Source organism: Coregonus lavaretus (assembly GCF_964263955.1).
Source record: "Coregonus lavaretus genome assembly, chromosome: 32".
Classification (NCBI taxonomy): Eukaryota; Metazoa; Chordata; class Actinopteri; order Salmoniformes; family Salmonidae; genus Coregonus; species Coregonus lavaretus.
This window is the reverse complement of record NC_140019.1, coordinates 22,379,229-22,402,617: the sequence shown is the minus strand read 5'-3', so window position 1 is coordinate 22,402,617 and position 23,389 is coordinate 22,379,229. Positions and strand designations below refer to the sequence as shown.

General features: G+C 41.2%; 1 protein-coding gene across 1 annotated transcript; it reads right to left on the bottom strand.

Annotated features, from left to right (window-relative positions):
- Positions 1 to 10: 10 nt before the first annotated feature.
- On the bottom strand, positions 11 to 23,018 carry LOC311107822 (electron transfer flavoprotein-ubiquinone oxidoreductase, mitochondrial-like). Its single transcript, XM_084150383.1, has 13 exons — positions 22,764 to 23,018; positions 21,598 to 21,750; positions 20,675 to 20,904; positions 19,207 to 19,288; positions 18,630 to 18,748; positions 18,236 to 18,313; positions 17,722 to 17,868; positions 17,292 to 17,432; positions 6,906 to 7,049; positions 5,716 to 5,884; positions 4,842 to 5,024; positions 4,365 to 4,586; positions 11 to 651 (listed from the first exon to the last, which is right to left on the bottom strand). Exons 1-13 carry the CDS (start codon positions 22,792 to 22,794, stop codon positions 488 to 490), a joined length of 1,863 nt encoding a protein of 620 aa, XP_084006509.1. The 5' UTR covers positions 22,795 to 23,018; the 3' UTR covers positions 11 to 487.
- Positions 23,019 to 23,389: the final 371 nt, after the last annotated feature.

The following is a 23,389-nucleotide window of genomic DNA, read 5'->3' as shown; positions in this document are numbered from 1 at the left end:
GACACCGAGGCATAGTAAATATGTTTATTCACCAACATACATTCTACCCACTAATGACATTATGTACAGTATCTCACATATCATACACTGTTGCTGCTAATGGTACCTGCAATAGCTAATGAAATAACCCTCAATTTAGGCACTGATTCAAGTGTGGGTTAAGGTTGTCTATTTTGAAGAGATTTCTATCCATGTCAATACAGCTTCTTCTGCTTATGATATATAAAATACTTTTTAGTTGCATTATTCAAAAACCGTACATTTACCAAAGCCACTTATGTTTAATACCACTTTACAATGCCCGTATTGAAAGAATATGGTGACATTCAGTTCCATATCTAGGCACACAGCATAGTAGATTCTAAAAGCTGTCTTGGCAGCAAGCCCTGAATGTTTTTTTGCAGACACCTCCCTTGAGGTTTCCACCCTCTGACCTCACTGTTACAATTGGTGCCTCATGATATGTCTGAATAAAAAGGAAGGGAAATCACATTCCATTGTAGGCTGGTCCTCCGCTGCCTTCGGGCACCACCCAGTTGATGTTCTGGCTGGGGTCCTTGATGTCGCACGTCTTGCAGTGGACGCAGTTCTGAGCGTTGATCTGCAACCTCATACCTTCTCCAGTTTCGAGGGGAACGTACTCATATACACCTAGTGAAAGGGGGAAAGAAGAGAGTCATTAAGCAAGTAAGACAAATCGATGAATACCCTAACACCTTACTGTAAGTCTACTCTTGTGGTGACTCATATTTGATTGTTCTCAAGAAACCTGGGTTTGCGAAGAGGCCACTACTTACTCATTTTACATTTAAGTCATTTAGCAGACACTCTTATCCAGAGCGACTGACAGTTAGTGAATGCAGACATATTTTTTTTTTTTCATACTGGCCCCCCGTGGGAAACGAACCCACACTGATCCTACATAGGTTAATACGGATGTGAGAAATGATAGCTATGCTGCCAGAATCACGACAGGTGTGTGCAGTGCAGCCCTCCCAGACAGTCAATATGGGTGTCACTACTCATTATCCATTTGGTAACTAAATGAAATTTAAATGGTGGTACTATTTACAATGAACAAAAATATAAATGCAACATGTAAAGTGTTGGTTTCATGAGCTGAAATAAAAGATCCCAGATATGTTCAATTTTGTTCAGTGTAAATGGGTGGTACTACACAGAACAAAAATAAACGCAACATGCAACAATTTCAAAGATTTTACAGAGTTACAATTCATATAAGGAAATCAGTCAATTGAAATAAAATCATTAGGCCCTAAACTATGGATTTCACATGACTGGGAATACAGATATGCATCTGTTTGTCACAGATAACTTAAAAAAATAAAAATCAGATCAGAAAATCAGTCAGTATCTGGTGACCACCATTTGCCTCATGCAGCGTGACATCTCTTTCGCATAGAGTTGATCAGGCTGTTGACTGTGGCTGTGCGAAGTTGCTGGATATTGGTAGGAACTGGAACACACTGTCGTACTCGTTGATCCAGAGCATCCCAAACATGCTCAATGGGTGACATGTCTGGTGAGTATGCAGGCCATGGAAGAACTGGGACATTTTCAGCTTCCAGGAATTGTGTACAGATCCTTGCGACATGGGGACGTGCATTATCATGTTGAAACATGAGGTGAAAGCGGCAGATGAATAGCACGACAATGGGCCTAGGATCTCATCACAAGATCTCTGTGCTTTCAAATTGACATAGATAAAATGCAATTGTGTTTGTTGTCCGTAGCTTATGCCTGCCCACACCATAATCCCACCACCACGGGGCACTCTGTTCACAACATTGACATCAGCAAACCGCTTGCACACACATCTGCCATCTGCCTGGTACAGTTGAAAGCGGGATTCATCTGTGAAGAGCACACTTCTTCAGCGTGCCAGTGGCCATCGAATGTGAGCATTTCCCCACTAAAGTCGGTAACGACGCCGCCAAACTGCAGTCAGGTCAAGATCCTGGTGACTACAACGAGCAAGCTGATTAACTTCCCTGAGACCGTTTCTGACAGTTTGTGCAGAAATTATTCGGTTGTGCAAACCCACAGTTTAATCTGCTGTCCGGGTGGCTGGTCTCAGACCATCCTGCAGGTGAAGAAACTTGATGTGGAGGCCCTGGGCTGGAGTGCTTACACGTGGTCTGCGTTGTGAGGCCGGTTGGACATACTGCCAAATTCTCTAAAACGAAGTGGGAGGCAGCGTATGGTGGAGAAATGAATATTAAATTCTCTGGAAATAGCTCTGGTGGACATTCCTGCAGTCAGCATGCAAATTGCACGCTCCCTCAAAACTTGAGACATCTGTGGCATTGTGTTGTGTGACCAAACTGCACATTTTAGAGTAGCCTTTTATTGTCCCCAGCACAAGGTGCACCTGTGTAATTATATGTTGTTTAATCAGCTTCTTGATATGCCACACCTGTCAGGGGGATGGATTATCTTGGCAAACGAGAAATGCTCACTAATAGGGATGTAAACAAATGTGCACAACATTTGAGAGAAATAAGCTTTTTGTGCGTATGAAACATTTCAGGGATCTTTTATTTCAGATCATGAAACATGGGACCAACACTTTACATGTTGCGTTTATATTTTTGTTCAGCGTATTTAATGGGTGGTACTATTTAAATGGGTGGTACTAAAAATTGTGCAATAGTTCCATTCTGTATGGATGGGAAAACCATGAAAGAGATGCACAAATATAAATCCCAGGTTCTGGGTCAGTAATTTAGGCCAGACATCTGGAGAAGACTGATTTCTAACAGCGTCTGCATATCAAATCAATCATATTGTATTTATTACAGCTCTGCCTCTATAGCTGTATTGGGTTTGATGTTCATTTCACAGATAGATAACTCTTTGATAATTTATTGAAAAAAACATACACAAAAAAAAAAAAAAAAATGTATGCACGCATGACTGTAAGTCGCTTTGGATAAAAGCGTCTGCTAAATGGCATATTATTATTATTATTATTATTATTGAGACCTGGCTGTGCCGAACAATATGAATTTCTTGAGTCATGCTGGTTGTGCAGGCAATGACAGCACTTGGAAGCATCAATGGTGTGCACTGTGCTTGGGTTTACTTTATTGATAGAGGGTCAGGTCTTTCAGTGGACAGTAATATCAGAGAGGAAGAGGCGAAGCGAGAGGTTTGAAATTTGTCCAGGAAAATAAGCCCACCAAGTGAGGCATTTTTGTATCGAGGTCAATGAGTGACGAATTTGATCAACAAAGAATGTATTGCTAATTTGCTACGTGTCAAATGCTACGTATTTGATCAAATAGAAGTTTCGTAATAAATAGAAGTTTCGTAATGTTGACGTTGTAACGAATGCACTGATATAAGTGGATGCACATAGCATTTCGGCAACTTTGAAACAAAAAAAACTACTTTATATCGGAGTTGTGCCTGTTGTCATAGAGATAGATTGAGGACTCATCATGGATATAACCCTTTTTAGCATGGACATTGACATATAGGGCTTCCACCATTTTAAAGTAGTCAACTGGGTGGGGATTCCTATGAGTTGGGAGCAGCCAATGAAGAAGAAGAAAATTGACTACAATGCTGCCACAGATGCTATAATGGCACAGATACAAAGATGAGTCCTCCATCTCTATGGCATGTTATTCACACGCGTTCTAGCCCTCTGATTGGCTAGAATGGTCCCACCTGATCTAGCCTCCTCCCGCCTGCCTTCCATCTTTGAGGACATGTATTTCCATTGTTAGAGGGGTCACATGTCTATCTTGTCAATATAATAGACAATCTTTGGTAATATCCAATTCCAAAGAGACCCCTGGCCTAGCCCCATACATCCTACTTGGAGTTTTTGGGCACGTTCCAGGTCGTCCTCATTGCAGTCGTGCTACACAGATTATCATACACTACCTGGCCAAAGGCATGTGGACACCTGCTCGTTAAACATCTCATTCCAAAATCATGGGCATAGCTTTCCACCACTCCAGCCAACGCTTGGCATTGCGCATGGTCACTGAGCTCTTCAGTAAGGCCATTCTTCTGCCAATGTTTGTCTATGTAGATTGCATGGCTGTGTGCTCGATTGTATACACTCATCAGCAACGGGTGTGACTGAAATTTCTGAACCCAGTAATTTGAAGGGGGTGTCCACATACTTTTAGTGTATCTCACAACGCCTGGAGGCACCACAGTAATATTACACAGAAATCTTCAGAGAGGCAAAGCACTACTCCAATAGAAGACAACCTGGAATACAACCCTTAACATATTGCTCATACATATCCAACCTTTTAAGATGTAAGTGATGTTCCTATGGTGTATGAACGAAGGATGGATGTGTAATTGTGCATCAGTGGTACCTGCTGGACAGAAGCGCTGCTCGGGCCCGTCGTAGATGGCCAGGTTGTTGGCCACAGGGACGCTGTCGTCCTTCAGGGTGAGGTGGGGGGGCTGGTCCCCCTCGTGGTTGGTGCCACTCAGAGCCACTGAGGAGAGCAGGTCGAAGCTCAGCTTGCCGTCGGGCTTGGGGTACTCGATGGGCGTGCACTCCTTAGCCGGTTTCAGCTGGGCCGAGTCCAAGCCTAGGGTAAAAGTGTTGGAAGTTATCAAACCTCAGTTGGTTACAGGGCAGGCCAGATAAAACAACCTTGGTTTGTTCCCTGAAGCAAGTCACTCAGCCTGAGAGCATGATTTTGTTGTTGCCTTGTCCAATAACAACTTTGCTTAAAGAGAAAGACTAGCATCCAGGAGAGGGCACTACTTTTGCTCACATTTAAAGAGTTGATATATAACCATCTGATGAATGTATCATACAAAACAACCTCATTATGTTGTACCTGCATGTTTCAGTGTCCATGGCTCCTTCCCTCTGAGTATCCAATAGAAGACACCGGTGTAGACCATGCCCCCATACAGTCCAAAGTAGTTGTGGAACGAGGGCCTGATGTTCCTCACTGCATACAACTCTTTCCAGATCCAAGACTTCTTCAAATTGTCCTCATATTCAGGTACATGAAGTCCTGGAGGACATCAGATAATAATAATAATAAGTATAATTGTAAAGCAGAAGATGTTAGAATATCACCCACAAATTAAACTGCTCATTAACTTTGAGTAAAAATTCCATTCATGTACATACAAAAATGACACTGTACAGAAGCAATTAACATCAATTTTCTCCTATTGGCATTAGTAATAAGAGTCTTTCAACAAATTACACTCTTTAATAGTATATTAAGTGCATATTTTATAGTGTAGTAATGTGCCTTAGGCTTCACCTCAAAAGTAATGAGGTGTGTGTGTGTGTGTGAGAGAGAGAGAGGGAGCATTTAATCAAAGGAAAGGGTTTTAGTCTGGCTTAATCCTTAAGAGTCCCTGTGCGTCAATGTAATTAACATAATAAAAAAATCCCCATCAAAATCTGTCTGTTTAAGCTAGAGATGTTTTTTTTGTATGGGCTGCGTCTTAATCCACCACATCCGCTAATGAGGGCCTTCCACATCTGAGGTGGAAGGTGGCAGAGTTACAGTGGTGTTTGTCAGACCAGGAGACATCCTGAAAATTGGTCTTCTCACGAAAACGTCTGTAGCGTCCGAATGGTTTGGCCTAAAAAATAATGACCTCTCTATGGAAAGATGAGACTCTCACAATGGTGTTCTCCGTTTTGCACCAAGACCCCCAAAAGTGTCACCCCCCCGGCAGATAGGTTACCTGCCGTTTCAGATGCTAGGTCCTCGGCTGTGACTTTGGGGAAGATGGCCTCTGCGGCCAGCATGCCGCTCTTCATGGCCGTGTGGGTGCCTTTAATCTTTGGTACGTTCATGAAGCCCGGACTGCATCCGATAAGCATCCCCCCAGGGAATGTCACTTTAGGTAGGCACTGGATGGAGGAACAGACAGGTAAAGATTGTAATCTTGAAGATTGTAATGCTCAAATGCTTTCACTGAATAAGAACCTCAGAACCAGTTGAAAACCTGACATAAGATTGATGCATTTCCCATTTTTGCTGCCAAGACACACAGTAGCCAGGTTTCCATTGACCCAGGTTTATTAGACAAAAGCAATGTCACACAAAAAAAACATTTTGGCAGCTATAGGAGAAACGTTGTAAAAATCAACATTTTCATCTGTTCGACAGGGATGAATTTTTATTTTGTCAAACGTTCTTTATTGCGACAAATGATGGAAACTGTTTTTTAAAAATAAATGGATGTCTGATTAATAATTCTGAAGGTACGTGTGGCATGTGATGTCATCACGTAACTATAAAGCTCCACTCCACATTTAATTGTAAATGCTACTGCTTGTTAAAATCATTTTTTTCAAATATAAAAATAGTGTTTATTTGTAGGATACGGATTGTCCTGATTTTCAAGAATGCCTGAATTGCTTCACCTTGCTTTTCTGGTTGGCTGGAAAGTTTCACCATCCAATTATTTAGATCTACAGGAATGCAAGTTGGCACATGAGAATTATTAGAATATGGAGGATATTAGTCAATTCTTGCATTCTATCCATGCTGGCTTTTGGGGCATATACCTGAGACATGAAACAGATAGGTAGGAGGGCATACAGGCTGTCAATTTGCCTAAATGAATAATGGAAACATTTCAAGCACTTCATTTTGATGCGACACTAGATTGATTTAAAATGTTTGGGGTGTGACGTCATTACGTGTTACATCATTAAGTCCAGTTGTTTTTATTGACACAAGACAGTCCAATGGAAATGCACCGTAGCAGGCAATTGTCACATCTTTTTTCTATGCAAACTTTCTAAATATCGACAACAACAAAAAAAGTTCATGGAAACAGCTATTGTCACTGAAGCATGCACAGAGCCACACACTCACATACTTTTGAGTAGTTCATAAATAATATACACATAATGACACACACACCTGATAGCCTCCCTCGTTGAGAGCCCTGGCTCCGTAGGCGATTCTGTTCCCTCCCTCCAGGGTCTTGGAAACGAAGGGGTGGTGCTTCCAGCGCTGGAACTCTCTGAAGGGGCTGAGGTAGGGGTTGGTGTAGTCAAGCCCAATCTGGGAGTGGGGAAATACACAACATTCGTTTTTGACCTCAATGTATGATCTACATAAACGTTTTAGTTATACACATCTCAAGCAGGACTGTGGCGGTCATGACATTTTGACAGCCGGTTATTGTCATACAAATGACTGCCGGTCTCATGGTAATTGACCGTTAATTAACATAAAAACATTTAGCATCTCCAGGCCTCCACGCAAACAAGCCACTGATGCGCGCCTTTGGAACATCTATATTGAAAAAAAGTCTAATAAAACGATTTAATATACACCATCACAATAAATCCATTATTTATTTTAGGCATGTCTAAAGAAACATTATGATATGAATAAAATATATTTCAGTAGAACAGAATTTGAGTGCCATTATTTTATATTATATGATTTTATAGTAAGTAAAATATAATTGAACTTAGCTGAATAAAATAGAATGGATATTTATCCCACTCCAGAGTGAGTGTGAGTGTGCATATAAAGTGGCTATGCTGAGTGTAAAAGTGATCATTTGAAACAGGTCCTATGCGCTAGATTTAGAGTTATTTGGCAACTTTAGTTGTGAATGATACAAACCTTAGAATGTCTTAGAAATCAAAACATATGGGCTTCATGATGCTCCATTGTGTCCTCCTCCCAGAGTGCAAAGAACCTTGGCGTGACCCTGGACAACACCCTGTCGTTCTCTGCTAACATCAAAGTAGTGACCCGATCCTGCAGGTTCATGCTCTACAACATTCGCAGAGTACGACCCTACCTTACACAGAAAGCGGCACAGGTCCTAATCCAGGCACTCTGGATTACTGCAACTCGCTGTTGGCTGGGCTCCCTGCCTGTGCCATTAAACCCCTTCAACTTATCCAGAACGCTGCAGCCTGTCTGATGTTCAACCTTCCCTCATGTCACCCCGCTCCTCCGCACACTCCACTGGCTTCCAGTTGAAGCTCGCATCTACTACAAAACCATGGTGCTTGCCTACAGAGCTGTGAGGGGAACGACACCTCCTTACCTTCAGGCTCTGATCAGACCCTACACCCAAACGAGGGCACTACGTTCATCCACCTCTGACCTGTTAGCCCCCCTACCTCTACGGAAGCAGAGGTCCCGCTTAGCCCAGTCAAAGCTATTCGCTGCTCTGGCACCCCAATGGTGGAACAAGCTCCCCCATGACGCCAGGACAGCAGAGTCACTGACCACCTTCCGGAGACACTTGAAACCCTACCTCTTTAAGGAATACCTGGAATAGTATAACAGTAATCCATCTACCCCACCCCCACCCCCATAAAAAAAAAGAGTGGTTGTCCCACTGGCTATCCTAAGTTGAATGCACCAATTTGTAAGTCGCTCTGGATAAGAGCGTCTGCTAAATTACTTAAATGTAAATTATGTGACTATAGGCTATTGATGATTTGAGAAAGTCACAAAAAAAGCTTGCCCTCTGTTACTTGCCTCAGGTTGCACACGCTGTTCTCTACTCAACTGATCATATTTTCACCCATCAGACTATTCTCAATTGTCTTTACTAATATGTAAAATTAGTTTTGATTTAGAATGGCCCATTATCAAATGGGCAGGAACAGGGGCAGGGGCAAAAATACATCCTTATGCACTCGAATAGCGAATGGAGGCCGCTTTCCTTCAGTTAGTATTTCAATCATGCCAGGTAACCAAGTGAAATATGTTCAGAAACATCAATAGTAACATGTTTTCACAAAGAAACACATTTCATTAAAACTGTTGACAGGCCCTCTTCTATGCGCGCTCGAGAAAGGAATGAAGGAGAGAGGGGAGATGGAAACGCACAGTGGTGAGATATTCTGTAGCTAAAAGGTAAATGTGTCAGCCTATTAATTATGAAAATATAAAACATTCCCTATTAATATGCTCATAATCAAATACAAATTCACTATCATTGTAGGCCAACTCTGTAAGCCGCCCTGCACAATCAATGATCCAACAGCATCGCCTAGGCCTATATGTTCTCTCCCAGATTCATGGATAGAAAGTTTAGAGCGTAGCATAAAATAACCAGTCCACCCAGTATGCATAACATTACAGGCCACAATCAAATGCGATTACTAGAATTTGTAAATTTTTTGTATAGGCTAGACCAATTATGTGCCAAAGACATCTTATATCCATGTTTATATTTTTTATGTTATTGTGTAACATGCGATAGGTTACTAGACTATTGTATAATGGCATAATCATTATTTTAATTGAAGGTTTTTTCGGGCAGCGATTACCGCTGTAAGTCTTAGAGCTTTGCACAACTGGACTGTACAATTTTTGCACATTATTCTTTTAAAAATTCTTCAAGGTCTGTCAAGTTGGTTTTGATCATTGATAGACAGCCATTTTCAAGAATTGTCATAGATTTTCAAGCCGATTTAATTCAAAACTAACATTAGTCTTAGTAAGAAACTCTAGTGTATACTGTATTTGGCCTTGTGTTTTAGGTTTAGGGCTGTCCCTGAACCCAAAAAAATATTGGTAGACCAAGAGTTATCTGTTCTTTCGACCAATCGATTGGTCAACATTTTCTGACCGCAATTGATTTGATTGTGCCGGGCCTGACTCAGACTTGCTACACTGTAAAAAAAAAAAAAAAAAGACAGCTAGTGACTGTGTGACTAGCACCCGGTCTCGATCTCCTCCCTGCTGCAGCGACTACTACAGAACATCAACAGTGTGTATCGCGCTGTCTGTGTTGTTGAAGCTGCAACATAATTACTGCTATTTGACTGAAAAGTTGAGTTACCGAAATCCCTAATTTGTTTAGGAAAAACATTCCCTATTCCCTCAACCCTTGCTCTCTTTACGTGACATGTATGCGTAACATGCATGTGACCAATAGGGCCTGACCTATAGCCCATCAGTATCACATCAATAAATTGGTTATAACAAACTCTGAACACCATTTTGTGACAGCAAAATGGATGCAGAGGGCGTGAAACTCGAAACGGGGGAATGTTTGCTGGTTGCTCAGGAGGTAAAGGGGAACTCAGATGTGTAGAATAAATTTGACTAGTTTTGGAAAATACTGGAGATTAACAAAAATAAGGTATGGAGCAAGCACTGCATGCATATTATGTGTGCCAAACAGGTGCTGTTTCTGACCGTTTGAAACAATGTAAACAACATGAAATAAATGGTAAGTGCACCAGAGAGTCTGTTGTAAAAAAGTTTGGAAAGCCTTTATTATAGCAAACACTAAAAACAGTCGCATTCAGTCGTGAATGCAATTTCATAAATGGAACGGTTTCTGCCTATTTATTGTTTACACCAATTATTCAATGGTCGCTTTGCTATTTTATTTTAAAACAAATACTTGATTGCATTTCACATCATGAATGACTCGTACGCTGTGTGATGACATGAACGAAAACATTATTGATTGATACAGTAGCCTATATAGAGTTGAAGTCGGAAGTTTACATACAGGGTCCTCAGATCCTCAAAAAATTCTACAGCTGCACCATCGAGAGCATCCTGACTGGTTGCATCACCGCCTGGTATGGCAACTGCTAGGCCTCTGACCGCAAGGCACTACAGAGGGTAGTGCGTACGGCCCAGTACATCACTGGGGCAAAGCTCCCTGCCATCCAGGACCTCTATACCAGGCGGTGTCAGAGGAAGGCCCTCAAAATTGTCAAAGACTCCAGCCACCCTAGTCATAGACTGTTCTCTCTGCTACCGCACGGCAAGCGGTACCGGAGTGCCAAGTCTAGGTCCAAAAGACTTCTCAACAGCTTCTACCCCCAAGCCATAAGACTCCTGAACAGCTAATCATGGCTACCCGGACTATTTGCACTGCCCCCCCACCCCATCCTTTTTACGCTGCTGCTACTCTGTTAAGTATTTATGCATAGTCACTTTAACTCTACCCACATGTACATATTACCTCAACTACCTCAACTAGCCGGTGCCCCCGCACATTGACTCTGCAACGGTACCCCCCTGTATATATAGCCTCCCTACTGTCACTTTATTTTACTTCTGCTCTTTTTTTCTCAACACTTTTTTTGTTGTTGTTTTATTCTTACTTTTTTTGTTTAAAATAAATGCACTGTTGGTTAAGGGCTGTAAGTAAGCATTTCACTGTAATGTCTGCACCTGTTGTATTCGGCGCATGTGACCAATAAAATTTGATTTGATTTGATCTTAGCCAAATACATTTAAACTCAGTTTTCACAATTCCTGACATTTAATCCTAGTAAAAATTCCCTGTTTTAGGTCAGTTAGGATCACCACTTTATTTTAAGAATGTGAAATGTCAGAATAATAGTAGAGAGAATGATTTATTTCAGCTTTTATTTCTTTCATCACATTCCCAGTGGGTCAGAAGTTTGCATACATTCAATTAGTATTTGGTAGCATTACCTTTAAATAGTTTAACTTGGGTCAAATGTTTCGGGTAGCCTTCCACAAGCTTCCCACAATAAGATGGGTGAATTTGGGCCAATCCTCCTCACAGAGTTGGTGTAACTGAGTCAGGTTTGTAGGCCTCCTTGCTCGCACACACCTTTTCAGTTCTGCCCACACATTTTCTATAGGATTGAGGTCAGGGATTTGTGATGGCCACACCAATACCTTGACTTTGTTGTCCTTAAGCCATTTTGGCACAACTTTGGAAGTATGCTTGGGGTCATTGTCCATTTGGAAGACCCATTTGCGACCAAGCGTTAACTTCCTGACTGATGTCTTGAGATGTTGCTTCAATATATCCACATAATTTTCCTTCCTCATGATGCCATCTATTTTGTGAAGTGCACCAGTCCCTCCTGCAGCAAAGCACCCCCACAGTATGATGCTGCCACCCCCGTGCATCACGGTTGGGATGGTGTTCTTCGGCTTGCAAGCAACCCCCTTTTTCCTCCAAACATAACGATGGTCATTATGGGCAAACCGTTCTATTTTTGTTTAAATCAGACCAGAGGACATTTCTCCAAAAAGTACAATCTTTGTCCCCATGTGCAGTTGCAAACCGTAGTCTGGCTTTTTTTAATGGTGGCTTTTTTTAGCAGTGGCTTCTTCCTTCCTGAGCAGCCTTTCAGGTTATGTCGATATAGGACTCGTATTACTGTGGATATAGATACTTTTGTACCTGTTTCCTCCAGCATCTTCACAAGGTCCTTTGCTGTTGTTCTGGGTTTGATTTGCACTTTTGGCACCAAAGTACGTTCATCTCTAGGAGACAGAATGCGTCTCCTTCCTCAGCGGTATGACGGCTGCGTGGTCCCATGGTGTTTATACTTGCATATTATTGTTTGTACAGATGAACGTGGTACCTTCAGGCGTTTGGAAATTGCTCCCAAGGATGAACCAGACTTGTGGAGGTCTACAATTGACTAAAATGATGTCAATTAGCCTATCAGAAGCTTCTAAAGCCATGACATAATTTTCTGGAATTTTCCAAGCTGTTTAAAGGCACAGTCAACTTAGTGTATGTAATCCTCTGACCCACTGGAATTGTGATACAGTGAATTATAAGTGAAATAATCTGTCTGTAAACAATTGTTGGAAAGATTACTTGTGTCATGCACAAAGTAGATGTCCTAACCGACTTGCCAAAACTATAGTTTGTTAACAAGACATTTGTGGAGTGGTTGAAAAACAAGTTTTAATGACTCCAACCTAAGTGTATGTAAACTTCCGACTTCAACTGTAAGTATTGAAATATAGGCCTAAGTAAGTTACGGTATTAAGACTAAACAGTATGCAATCTTAGGCCTACTGCTCGATGTTGGTTATACAAGGCTGCTATACTAAGCCTACTAATGATAAATGAAATTAGTTATTATAATGATGATCATAATAATAATAACAATAAGAAGGAGCGCAAGGAAAAAAGAGGGTTATTTTTATTATTATAATAAATATAATTTCTGACTATTTGATTTAGTGTTTACACTGTTCCAATTATAAATAATATCAGAGAGGCTGGTCTAACAAAAAGTAAAGCAAAGATTAAAAACAGCATTATTGCGTGAGGCTTGGTGCTCACGGAATCAGTAGGCTATTAAAAAAACACTCAAACAGGCAACAGAAGCAGGATCTGTCTTATTTCTGTAGTTATAATTGAGATGGATGATTTATAAAGCCAGGCACATTAACAGTTAGGCTATTGATTATAGACCTAATTAAGTTGGGGTTTCCTCTCTCTTCAATTTTCTTAGACAATTAAGGCAAGGGCTGTTTTCTCGTCTCCTAACTGCTGCTGCCTCCGCCGCATTGTTGTCAACACCAACATGCTGATTAACTATGCTATTATGCAAATAGCAACATGGTTTAGGAAAAGGCGCCACTTCAACAGCGCACTGATGCGTTTCAGAACAGCGGTCAGCGACCACTATCCAACATGGGAGAAAGCGCATTTGTTATAAAATAATATAATACAATGCATTTGGAAAGTATTCAGACCCCTTGACTTTTTCCAAATGTTGTTACATTGGAGCCTTATTCTAAAATTGATTAAATTATTTGTTTTCCTCAATCTACACACAATAACCCATAATGACAGTGAAAACTCGTTTGTAGAAATGTTTGCAAATGTATTAAAAAATTAAAAACAGAAATACCATATTTACATAAGTATTCAAACCCTTTGCTATGAGACTCGAAATTGAGCTCAGGTGCATCCTGTTTCTGTTAATCATCCTTGAGATGTTTCTACAACTTGGAGTCCACCTGTGGTAAATCCAATTGATTGGACATGATTTGGAAAGGCACACACCTGTCTATATAAGGTCCCACAGTTGACAGTATATGTCAGAGTATAAACCAAGCCATGAGGTCGAAGGAATTGTCCGTAGAGCTCCGAGACAGGATTGTGTCAAGGCAGAGATGTGGGGAAGGGTACCTAAAAATGTTTGCTGCATTGAAGGTCCCCAAGAACACAATGGCCTCCATCATTCTTAAATGGAAGAAGTTTGGAACCATAGAGCTGGCCGCCTGGCCAAACTGAGCAATCGGGGGAGAAGGGCCTTCGTCAGGGAGGTGACCAAGAACCCGATGGTCACTGACAAAGCTCCAGAGTTCCTCTGTGGAAATGGGAGAACCTTCCAGAAGGACAACCATCTCTGCAGCACTCCACCAATCAGGCCTTTATGGTAGAGTGGCCAGACGGAAGCCACTCCTCAGTAAAAGGCACACAACAGCCCGCTTGGAGTTTGCCAAAAGGCACCTAAAGGACTCTCAGACCATGAGAAACAAGATTCTCTGGTCTGATGAAACCAAGATTGAACTCTTTGGCCTGAATGCCAAGCGTCATGTCAGAAAGAAACCTGGCACCATCCCTACGGTGAAGCATGGTGGTGGCAGCATCATGCTGTGGGGATATTTTTCAGAGGCAGGGACTGGGAGACTAGTCAGGATCGAGGGAAAGGTGAACCAAGTACAGAGAGATCCTTGATGAAAACCTGCTCCAGAGCGCTCAGGACCAAGGTTCACCCACCAACAGGACAATGACCCAAGGCACACAGCCAAGACAACGCAGGAGTGGCTTCGGGACAAGTCTCTGAATGTCCATGAGTGGCCTGCCAGAGGTCGGACTTGAACCCGATCGAACATCTCTGGAGAGACCTGAAAATAGCTGTGCAGCGACGCTCCCCATCCAACCTGACAGAGCTTGAGAGGATCTGCAGAGAAGAATGGGAAAAACTCCCCAAATACAGGTGTGCCAAGCTTGTAGTGTCATACCCAAGAAGACTTGAGGCTGTAATCGCTGCCAAAAGGTGCTTCAACAAAGTGCTGAATAATTTTATTATTTTGTATAATATTTCCCTCCACCTTTTTTTAAAAACAATAAGTTAGAGAAACAAACAGACTACATCTCATCATCTGACTACATATAATCTGTACAGACCGCCATCTCTAGTGCCTGAATTATTGTTTGCCACTTGGCCTTATAATTGTATGGTCGCCCATGCTATTTCAATAATAAACCATTAGATTTTTCCATTGTGTCAATGATGGCGGATTGATTGACTTCCAAGTTTTTAGTATACATTTTTTCAAGATGAGTGATGAGAAGAGAATCGTCCAGCCCATTGGGTATCTCACCCCCATATGCCATGTCTTGAAATATGCAGACAGACGGATTAAAGGTACGTTTACATTGTAATACCTCTGACAGCCAGCTTTCTAGCTCCGCCCACAACTTCCGGACTTTATAGCATTCCCAGAAAGCATGGGTTATTGAGTCATTATTAGTTTTACACTTAAGTCATGACTCTGCCGTTGTGCTGTAGAATTTGTGAATTTTGTCTCGTGTAATAAATTCTATACATTAGTTTACACTGTATTAAGTATACATTTTCATTAACTGTAATTTCATTAGTTATGCTCCAACTTTCTTCCATCTTGTGCCAACATCAGTTCTTTTTAAGTCTTGGTTCCAATAGTTTATATATTTTTTCGAACAGATTGCCAGTTGGATACGCTTTCTGCAAGGTTTTATACATCTTCTCTATCATATGAACATCCATTTCTGACTCAAATAAGATTCCTTCAAGGTTGCTCTGATGCCCAAAATATTTCAAATGAAGATTTTGTGGTATGTAACTTTTAAGGTGCATGTATTTGAAATTAATCTACATTGGTCAGTACAATATTTTTATTAAATGTATTATTTCAGCTGGAAAGTTGAAAGCTTCCAAAGTTGACTAGGAAAGGCCATTCAAGATGGTTGAACGCCTTTTCGCCATCCACAGCCATTATTGATCAATCTATAGCTTGTTTTTTTGCGTATTGTATTAAACTGAAACATGTTCTTGTATTTGTTGTGTCCATTTTTAATAAACCCTGTTTGATTGATATGTATCAAGTCTGGTAAGACTTTTGCCATTCTATTGATTATAAGCGTTGTTATTATTTTATTGTCACAATTTATTAAACTTAGCGTTCTATAATCAGCAGGGGACTCCAGATCTTTCTGGTTTTAATACAACTTAAATAACTATTTGATACATAGAACTAGGAAGCACTGAATTGAATGACGTGTGTTGTCATTTGTATAAATGGGGGGTTACTTTGTCCCAAAATGTTGAATAGAATTCTATGGGAAAGCCATCCATTCCTGGTGCTTTTCTCCGTGCGAATGTTTTAACAGTATCTAATATTTCTTCTTGGGTGATCTCTGTTTTTAGTGATCATTTTTTTGTCTGCTGATAGTTGCTTCTGAGCTGTTGAGAGTAAGAAGGCTATATAGGATCCGTCCAACTGTTGTTTAACTCTGATTTATATAAATTGTGAATATTTTCTGAAGGCACTGTATAGGCCTATGTGTCTGCATAAGCTCTAATGTGTGTTCTACATGCTACGTATTAAACTATTTGAATTAATCATCACCTTAGAAAGCGCCGTCCATTTCGTTGTGTTTGCCTTTGAAACAACATCCACAACAACGACCATGTTTTCCACTCAGTTTCAACCTGTTGTTGAACATCTTACTTCAAATTCATTGATCACAGTGAGGACAAACAATGTAGCCTAACTGAAAGTTTTAAAAGCATGATACTGTTTTTTTAATGCTGTGTTTGATATGATTTTGGAAGGCATTTGCATTGATGTCAGAGTGGTTTGAGGGACAATAGAACGCTGAGTACCAGACCATTAGCAACTTGATGGTTAGCGAGTTGGGTATCATAGCGAGTTGGGTACCATACCAATGCATGTCCAGAGTGCATAAAAGGAGATTACTGTGACTCAACGGTCACGTGGAATTTGACTGCGGTCATGACTCATGACTGCCGGTGTGGTGGTAATATGGTCACTGTAACAGCCCTAATCCCAACTTGTTCTTTTAGGCCTAATTAAGATTCACATGATAAACTGACACGCATCCCCTTAAAAAGGCCAATAAGATAAAGAGAAGGGTAGAAGTATAGTACATTGACATTCACTGACCTCAGTTGTACAAAGGTTATTTCATTTAGAGTTTAGACCGTTTCCAAGTGTTAGCATGTCTAGTAGTTTGACTGTTGACATTAATGGCATCAAGGAGCCAATATGGCCGCCATATATGGGCGGCAGGTAGCTTAGTGGTTAAGAGCGTTGTGCCAGTAACCGAAAGGTCGCTGGTTCTAATCCCCGAGCCGACTAGGTGAAACATCTTTCGATGTGCCCTTGAGCAAGGCACTTAACCCTAATTGCTCCTGTAAGTCGCTCTGGATAAGAGCGTCTGCTAAATGACCAATTATTATTATTATTATTATTATTATTATTATTATAACAGGGACTCACCACAAAGCCCAAGGCCACCAATGGCTCGCCCTCGTTCAGGTGGTAGAGGAAGGAGCCGCCGTACGTGTTCCTGTTCAGCGGCCAGCCCACGGAATGCTCCACTCTGCCCGGTCTCCACTTCTTCTCATCAATCAGCCACACCTGGTTAGACAGAAAAATAACACCATTCATGGAAGTCGTTCTGCATAAAAGCATCTGCTAAATGACTCAAATGTAAAATGTAATCAATATGCCATTCTGATTTGGATCCATTTAGAAATAATAGCTACTACAAATTATAATAAATAAATGGACCCTTTCAATCTGTAATGGATGACTGGTTAAAAACAGAGAACAGATTGTAGAGTATTTATTTAATTCTGCCCAAATACAGAGACACTATTTCTCAACCGATAGGAGCTTTAGGATTTGAGGGGGCAGGGGGAGTTACCTCTTTTAGGCCAATGGCGTAGGTCTGTGGTTCACAGTTCTCCCTGAGGTTGAACTGCCTGTAGAGCTGCTTGGCCAAGTGGCCGTGGCAGCCCTCTCCGAACAGGGTCACTTTAGCATGGAGTTCCATCCCCCTCTCAAACACGTCCTGCAGAGGCAATGAAGAGGAGCATGTTATTCTGATACACCAGGGATGAGGCTACTTGTCATTTTCATTCATTGCATGAGTTTAAATACTCTATTCAGTGCTGTTTTTTCCTTGTTTTTATAAAACTTGCAGTTTTTACAGTCCAACTCTATAGTGGTCCTCTGTAGCTCAATTGGTAGAGCATGGCGCTTGTAACGCCAGGGTAGTTGGTTCGATCCCCGGGACCACCCATACGTAAAAATGTATGCACACATGACTAAGTTGCTTTGGACAAAAGCGTCTGCGAAATGGCATATTATATTATACTTCCAAAGTCATACGGTATACTTCACATTGGTGGATAAGTGACTGTACTGCAGAAGTTTACCTTTGGCGAACCATCCTTAGCGATGCCCACATCATTGGTGGCAATTCCTTTCACACTTCCATCTTCATGAAACAAAACCTAAAAAACACAATCAGAAATTAAACACTTTGAAAGTAGAATGCCACCTCAAGCAAACACGATCAATGAAAGCAAGTCACGACCCGTCAACACATCGCAGTGAAATCAGTTATCGATCTCAGGCATGAAAACGCCTCAAAGATATCACAGCCTATATCCGGACAACGGCATCCAATTATGTAAATGTTTACTGAGAAAAATCTGACGTTCAAGGAAATATCAATGTAGCTTGTCAACAGTAATTGTCACGCCTACATTAGTAAGATGGCCTGTGTTTTCTTAAATGTGAGAAAGGTAGAGGGTGGGCGGGGCTCACCTCAGCAGCAGCGTAGCCGGGGTATATCTCCACTCCCAGCTCCTCAGCCTGCTCTCCCAACCAACGCACAAAGTGGCCCAGCCGCACAATGTAGTTCCCATGGTTGTTCATGGGCAGACCTATGGGAAAATCCAAAAATTAAATAGAATGAAAAACACAGACTGCACAGTCAAGGGTAATACCATAATACAGTGAGGGAAAAAAGTATTTGATCCCCTGCTGATTTTGTACGTTTGCCCACTGACAAAGAAATGATCAGTCTATAATTTTAATGGTAGGTTTATTTGAACACCAAATACTAAGTCATGTTTTGCAGAGGGGTCAAATACTTATTTCCCTCATTAAAATGCAAATCAATTCATAACATTTTTGCCATGCGTTTTTCTGGATTTTGTTGTTGTTATTCTGTCTCTCACTGTTCAAATAAACCTACCATTAAAATTATAGACTGATCATTTCTTTGTCAGTGGGCAAACGTACAAAATCAGCAGGAGATCAAATACTTTTTTCCCTCACTGTAGCTGTATGTTTAGGACAGAGCTTACAGGTGACAAGCTAGAGTTGCATGTGACTTTACCTGGCAACATTGGGACAGGGATTCTGTATTTCTCAGTTAGAAGGCTAAACACATCCTCAGTCACTGGAGTGTTCAAGGGTGCCTAAGGGAAGAGTACAAAAACAACATTAGCACTTTATCTTTAGCCTATGTTGCTTGCAAGACATTCCAATGGACAGTATCATTGTGTTACATTTTACATTTACATGTGTTGTCTAGGACTGTGATAGTTCTGTCTAAGAATGAAAAAAGACCAAGAAAATGCCAGGTCCATATTCTGTGTGTATCCGTCTAACACAAGATGTCTGTGAATTGAGCATATGCTGCATATCCCTCCCAGTCTTTCTAAGGCTGATGTGCTGAACACTTCAATAATAGAGAGCAGAGATGTGGACAATTTCATTGTAATTTCTCTCAGTGGAAAGAAACTCCTTCAGAGTAAGCTCAGTGAGAAGATGCTCCTTTCCTCTGAATGACATTGTAACATTTCCAACAGACCTACTGACACAGCCTCTGATTGTATTTTTTACTTTAATTTATTTATTGAACTGCATTGTTGGTTAAGGGCTTCTAAGTAAGCATTTCACAGTAAGCATTGTTGGTTAAGGGCTTCTAAGTAAGCATTTCACAGTAAGGTCTACACCTGTTGTATTCGGCGCATGTGACAAATACATTTTTATTTGTGAGGGCATTTCAGTTTTTCCCCTACACGCATTTAGCAGCAGCGCACCACCGCTGATAAATCGTGGCCGCCACTAAAAAATAAATATTTTTTTTAATAATGTAGATGTATAGATTTATTTTTGGATTGTTCCCAGACCTCAAAAGTGGTCTCCTGATGTGGTTTAAGCATTGTTGTGGACTTAGAACATTACATTTTTGTATTTTTTGTGAGTGAAAACCTAAAACAAAATGTGGAAAACTCAGAAACCGGCAAAAATAAAACTGGGAAAACAGAATTTACCAAAATATAAAACTGATTTTATAGGGCCCTACAACTGTAGAGTGACTGTTCAAAATCGCTAACAATAACACCCTTTATGAGATTGCGCAAATGTTTTTTTCTTTCTTTCCCAAACAATCAATGTAAATATCATATTGTCAAGTTAAAATGTAATTATTTGTGTATGGAGGGTAAGTCATTATAGGCTACTTGGTCAGCACGCAAATTACAGATAACATACGCATCATCCACTTTCCCAGGCCAGTAGCATTCAGTTGGCACTAGCCCGGTGTGCCACTAACAAATTTACCCAAATGTCAAGCACTGCAAGGGCATGCTAATTTAAAAGATGGCTAGTCATTATTCGCCTGGTTCTGTATGGAATGCTGGTACATTATGGGACACAGGTCATTATCGAGCTTTGAAGACCTGAAGACTTGGTGCGACCAAATCATGTGCTGGTGCCATCAACTTAAAAAGTTGGTAACACCAGTGCCACCAGTGGAAAAAGTTAAGTCTTAAGCCATGCACATTAACATAACATACCCCTCTCTCCTTCCAGTCTGGAAAGAGCTCGTTGAGGGCACTGGGCTCCAGGCAGGCCCCGGAGAGAGTGTGTGCTCCAATCTGAGAGGCCTTCTCCACCAGGCAGACACGCAGCTCCTTCTCCTGCTCGTTGGCTAGCTGCTTCAGCCGGATGGCTGCCGACAGCCCCGCGGGACCCCCGCCCACTATCACCACATCAGCCTCGTCTGCAAACCGCTCCATCTCCACACCTGGATAGAGACAAAACACCACACACAAATAGGTATGTCACCAACTGGGTTTGGAACCTGGGTCGTCTGAGCACAGGACTGTGTTAGCCCACTGAGCTACAGCTACAGTCATTAGCTTGGGGGTGCTAACACAAGTCTTTAGGTCTTGGGCAAGGTTACACAAGCCTCTATAAGACAAACTGGAATGAATAGCAGTATGTAGTACTATCTAATGTCAAAAGTGGAAACGTGTAGTGCTGACAGAGTTAATTTACAATAGTATACTATAGATGAACACTGAAGGACAAATGTTTGTTTTAGGAAGACATAAGTCTAATAAATTCCCCAGTCACTCACATATGAGATGAGTTAAACGTTTTCGTGAGATAAGGTGAGAAAAACAAAGGTGTTTGGGTGTTGCATAATGCAATACATTTCATTTCAGACAGTGTGCCATAGATGAGGAGGTGTGCCATAGATGAGGAGGATTACCCTTATCGCGGGTATTTGTCCCTGGGGCAGATTGTGTAGTGTGATGTTATGTACCTTCCCATCGCGGGGCTTTGTCCCTGGAGCAGATTGTGTAGTGTAATGTTATGTACCTTCCCATCACGGGGCTTTGTCCCTGGGGTGGATTGTGTAGTGTGATGTTATGTACCTTCCCATCACGGGTCTTTGTCCCTGGGGCAGATTGTGTAGTGTGATGTTATGTACCTTCCCATCGCGGGTCTTTGTCCCTAGGGCAGATTGTGTAGTGTGATGTTATGCGAGGCGTCACTGCAGACGAGCAATTCCGTCTCCATGTGTAGAGCTGTGGAGGTGCACGTTCTGCTTGCACTGTTTTCAACGCTCTTATACACCTCTGGGCTGCAAAGAACAAGGCCGATTCAGTCAGTGCCGACTTGGACTAGCAAGGAAGCTGATTAAGTTAGATCCTACATTACACAAGTTATCTTATGCACAGTACTAACAAACACACAGTCATAAGTACACTCATGGTGGCCTGTGTAATTCATGTCACTGGTTATGATGGATCACACAACTGAAGGAGAGAAGTAACAAGTTATCATGACTTTGTTTACAGCTATCTTAATGACTCACGTCATTATGGGAGTGTTTATTGGAGTATACAGCAGAACTGTATAATACACTGCAACTGAATGTCTTACTATTCTTCTGCCTAGCAGCCTGTGAAATATTTGTATGGGCATGTGCACTTGTCAATAGGCACTCTCTTTGCTGCGATTGTCAGCCAGATAAGTTATCACATATAGTAGTAACAAATTAGTAGAAAAAATATATATATATATTTTTAAGACTACCCCTCTAACGTTACATGATCCTCAACAGACTCTTCATCAACCATCTCCATGACCACCTTCCTCTGATCAAGCCATGAACTGTCCCGCTGAATCTTTGGATGCATGCACTCAAAGACTTGGCCTCTATTGGTTGAACTAACTATAGCAAGCTACAAAGCTAGCTAGCTAGCCAGCCAGCCAATTACTTTAAAAAGTGCATATTTTGATATTATTCTAAGTGGTTCAAAACACACTGTAAGAGGAAACGTAGCTACCAATTTATCTTCGTTTACACGTACTAAAATAACATTCGGACCCAAGGACAGTCGTTCATGTGACCTATATTTTGATTTCAACTTTGCCCTACATTTAGTTTTGCTAGCTAGCTAGCTAGCATTTCAAGATTTCACAAAGCTAATGTCACCCATCTTACTATGAAAATCTTAGTGCATGCCACCCTCAAATTATAGCTAGTTATTTTAGATAACTACCATTGACAAATTAGGGGGGCCATATGTGTCAAAAGGCAAGAGAGAGAACATGGAAATTGACACGCGTGTGCATAGCTAGCTAACTTACCTTGAATTGAATATCTGCTAGCTGGAAACATCGTATGAATTGGTCAGCTAGTAACGTTACTAGCTAGTTCACTAATTAGCAGCGGTCCTCTTTGGGTACAGACGAAGTGGTCTCGCAGCTCTGCCACCCCAATGATCGTGCAAGTCTGGTTGGACCACAAATGTCATCCAGAGACACCTTATAAAATTCGTCTCATAACACATACATAACAGACCGTCGAAATGATCAGTAACTGCGCAGACGCTGCACTGTTCTGGCACGTTCACGTGAGTGAAAAGATGCGCTACCTGCGTAAACGTAGATCTCACACTGACTGGATTGACCCAGAGACATGTACACTGTAATTAGTATACTGTACATTTCATAATGCAAGTTTATTTGTATTTACTATTCTAGAAGCCAAATAGGATAATATAACAATACATCTATAAAATATAAAAATGCTGAAGTTACATCTAGAAAGCAAACAAATCATGCATATTTGTGTTTATTTCCAAGCTTGATGCTGTGCACATCTTAAAAACATCTTATGTAAACAATAGTGTCTTGAAACCACCACCAGGGTCAAATGCATGAGACAGATAACTCTCCACTAAAAACACATTCAGTAGTAGTGACATACTGTA